The sequence below is a fragment of the Odontomachus brunneus genome, unplaced genomic scaffold (genome assembly GCF_010583005.1).
Source record: "Odontomachus brunneus isolate Ranch 3 - 2012 unplaced genomic scaffold, Obru_v1 Obru_scaffold_015, whole genome shotgun sequence".
Classification (NCBI taxonomy): Eukaryota; Metazoa; Arthropoda; class Insecta; order Hymenoptera; family Formicidae; genus Odontomachus; species Odontomachus brunneus.
Window position 1 is genome coordinate 1,727,118 of NW_022639465.1, and position 3,619 is coordinate 1,730,736.

The window sequence follows — 3,619 nt, forward strand, 5'->3', positions numbered from 1 at the left end:
CGCAGTTGGTTACTGTCTGCTGTGACTTCGTGGTAGAGAAACTGTAAGCTGGCTCTCACTGTTATATAATACTGTTATTATTAATAATACTGCTTACTAATAATACTGCTTATATAATAACGTGTTTTACTTAACGTCCCGACGTTATCATTTAATCTCACATATACTTAAAAAATATATTACTATAATCTGGTTAGGAGACTTACAATTATTTTTAAGTATGAATATTAAAATAATACAGATATAAAACAACTTTTTAAAATATGCTGACTTGCCTATCAAGTCTTTGTCCGTGCAAGCAAACGTGTGCGGCCATGTGACGCAGAACGCAAGGCTATACCCCCACATAGTCGCACGGCACATTCCGATCGCAGCTTGGGCATAAGTAACGGGCCGCGTAGTGCGCATGTTACTAACATCGCCGCCATCTTGTGCAACTGCTTTCACTTGGCGACTGTGCTCGATGTTAGGCGCAACTTGCTTTTCCAAGTTATCTGCGAATACTTGGTGACTCAGTTAACCTGTGCTTGCTTTGACAAAGCAACATTGGAAAACGTGACTATAGTGCAGTTAGTGATTTCAAAGTAAAGAGAGTAATTCTCACCCACAGTGTTTTCAATGATTCATCTTTATATACTCACATGCAGGTATGATGTCGATTTCTGTTACTTTGATATGAGGTTAACACGTCGATATATTAAACAATTTTTTATGTATATTTTGTGATTGAAACCCGTTTCTTCTTGCTCTAAATATGACTCTAAAAATGTATGGAAACCAAGAGTACTGCAATAAACTTTGTTTCTATTATTGAAATTTAATACATTATTAATTTCTATTTACAACATATACTTGCACATTAGAAATGCTTTTTATGTACATCTGGTCTATGTGTATCATATATCTTTAATTTGTGTATCTCCTGCACAGATCTTCTGTCACCTGTATAGTTCGTGTACAATATTTCTATGCAATTGTCATAAGAATAAATCATTAAAGTTATTATTAAAGTCTAGCATTTCTATAAAATTTATTTATGTCTATACATATGTTAACATGTGTGTGCTTGACAAATTAAAAAAATGTGCTTTTATTTAATATGTTATAGGATCAATAAGAGTACGCTGTGCATAAGAACATGGCACGAGTTAAGCTATATGAAAGAGCTGTAAACGCTGTTCATATCATGACCCATACAGGTGAAGTAAGTACTTTAGCATATATACACAATATTTTTACAGTTATATTCCTTAGCATATGTTACAAAAAAGTGTAGTGTCCATATTTTATACTTAGCGTCTTAATTAGTAGCGTCTTAATAAATTTACTGGTGAGTCTTATATGAGAACGCGTAGAGTTTGAGTGAATATATTATATGTTTCACATTAATAATTTAATTATCTCAATAATCAAAATATATACTTAAACATTTTATGAATTAAGTGTATATAATCTACTTTATATTAAAAAAAATTAGTTTTCAATTATCTCAAGTTATCTCAAGTTACGTCAATTGCAAAAATAATTTATAAAACAGCCAATTAATAATGATTCATACTGAAGCAGTGTTACTTATTAGGTTTCCTATCTAGCATGTTTCTGAATGTGAAAAGAATGATGATACTTTTGTACACACATACACACACACACACACACACACAAATGTATACATATATATGTGTGTGTGTGTATATGTATATGTATACATTGTGTGCGAAAGTGGGCAAATGACGCTAGTAGCGCAGCTGTATAGGTCGGTATAATAGAAAGCAGCTTGAAGTTGATCGTAGGTTTCTACTTTATCCGAAGTTGCATTAATACGGGTTTTATTCAGCTGAGGAGCATCGTTTTTCTCTCCACTTTCCATTGCTTGTATCCTTACAACTTGTACACATTAGATCAGTGCAACTAAGCGCACCAAATTAAAAGTATAATAAATTTCAATATTATCCGCGTTATGGCTAGAAATCTGCCAGGATTTTTATTTTGACTTATTATTAAGAGCAATAATAATTTAATACTGTGAAAATTATACGTCGTCCTATAATACAATTAGATATATCTCGAAATAAATCTCGAAATTTCTTATAAAAAAATCAATAAATCTGTATGATATATATATATGTATAATGTATATATATATGAATGAGGGAAGGACTTTGCTTCTTTTCTTGGATGTCTACTCCGGGAAAATTCCAACCCAACCAAACCAAACAAAAAACCAACCCAACCTAATCTAACCTAGCCTAGCCTTAACTAAAGTTAAACTAATTTCATTTACATTGCGTCAATTTTTATTATACATCTCGTGATAACACGTCAACATTATTTAGTTATGAGAAATGTTTAAAGTGTGCTTTAGGATAAAAGTTGGAATTTCGATGGTGAACACTGCAATCTGATTTAAGTTATAATTTTTTTCGAAATGGGAATAACAGGACAAATATCTTGGCACGTGTTATATTCATTTCGACTCGATTTTTAACTTACTTGGGGTCCTTGTACTCAGGTTGATATGTTCTACTTTCATACGTGGTTTTGTATGTCTTGTATCAGATATAACTTTGTATCTTATATAACTTTTTTTTTGTTTTGGTAATATATTACTTATGTGTCATATTTCTGTCATATAACTGTAATGTCGCTTGAGCAGGAAATTACAACTAAAGTGTACGTTGTATGTAACGTACATGTTATATTGTATATTATATTTCGTTATATTACGGCAATATAACAATTATATTATTGTGTTTGTTGGATAGAGTTTCTTAAAAATATAAAATTTTGGTAAATATTGATAAAACGGACTATCCTCCAAATGTCAAACTTGATATATGTTATTAAAATCATCGCTCTAAATAATGTCGAAAAAATGTCAGCCGACACTCATTGTTTATTAAAAAATTTATTAACAAAAGAAGTTTAATAAATAGAACATACTGTCCTATATTGTGCTGTCATGTATATAGTTTTGCATATATATATAAATTAAAGAATATAATCGGCCAAATGTATGTAGAAATAACATAAGTATATGCACGGGTGTTCCGTTCCTCTCCTTGCATTTCCATCGACATATATCGATATAGTACTGGATGGAGCATTCGGCAAGACTTCTTTGATCTTTCGTGTTGAGAGATCTAGAAAGAAAAAAAAACTAGAAAGCCTAGAAAGAAAGAAAAAAAGCTAGATGTATGGGCACCATGGACGTAAGAATACATGGACGGAGCGCAAAGTGCGATTATAGATGAGGGACTATGAAGCCTAAGGGGCAAGAGGGTTATATCGTCGCGGCCATGTTGGTACAGGAGTTTTGTATCTATTTTCACTGTATCAAAATAGCGACCGTTGCCATCTTGGTACATTAACTCCATTACAATACATACAATTATTCCCCTTATCTATTGGGCTTCACTCCCGCGACAATATGTTCCGTCCATGTATTCTTATGTTCATTATGGTGAACACGGATCTCTCTGTTTATTGGTTGAATTTTGTCTAAGGAGAAAGGGGATAGTATCATATCTTTAAAAGTTGGGAATATACGTTACTACATATGATTACATGTTGTATGTGTAATATATATATATATATATATATATATATATATATATATATA

At 31.7% G+C, this 3,619-nt stretch overlaps 1 protein-coding gene across 3 annotated transcripts in view; it reads left to right on the forward strand.

Moving 5' to 3' along the window:
* LOC116841330 overlaps positions 1–3,619 on the forward strand; it is a 28,000-nt gene continuing 24,381 nt past the window's right edge. For 2 of the 3 annotated variants that reach the window (XM_032809121.1, XM_032809123.1), the window contains exons 1-2: positions 367–647; positions 1,109–1,204. In XM_032809121.1, coding sequence (XP_032665012.1) covers positions 1,139–1,204 — 66 coding nt within the window. In that variant the 5' untranslated portion in view covers positions 367–647; positions 1,109–1,138. Of the gene's footprint in view, positions 44–366; positions 648–1,108; positions 1,205–3,619 lie in introns of those variants that run through there. The other variant, XM_032809122.1, reaches the window with a different exon arrangement.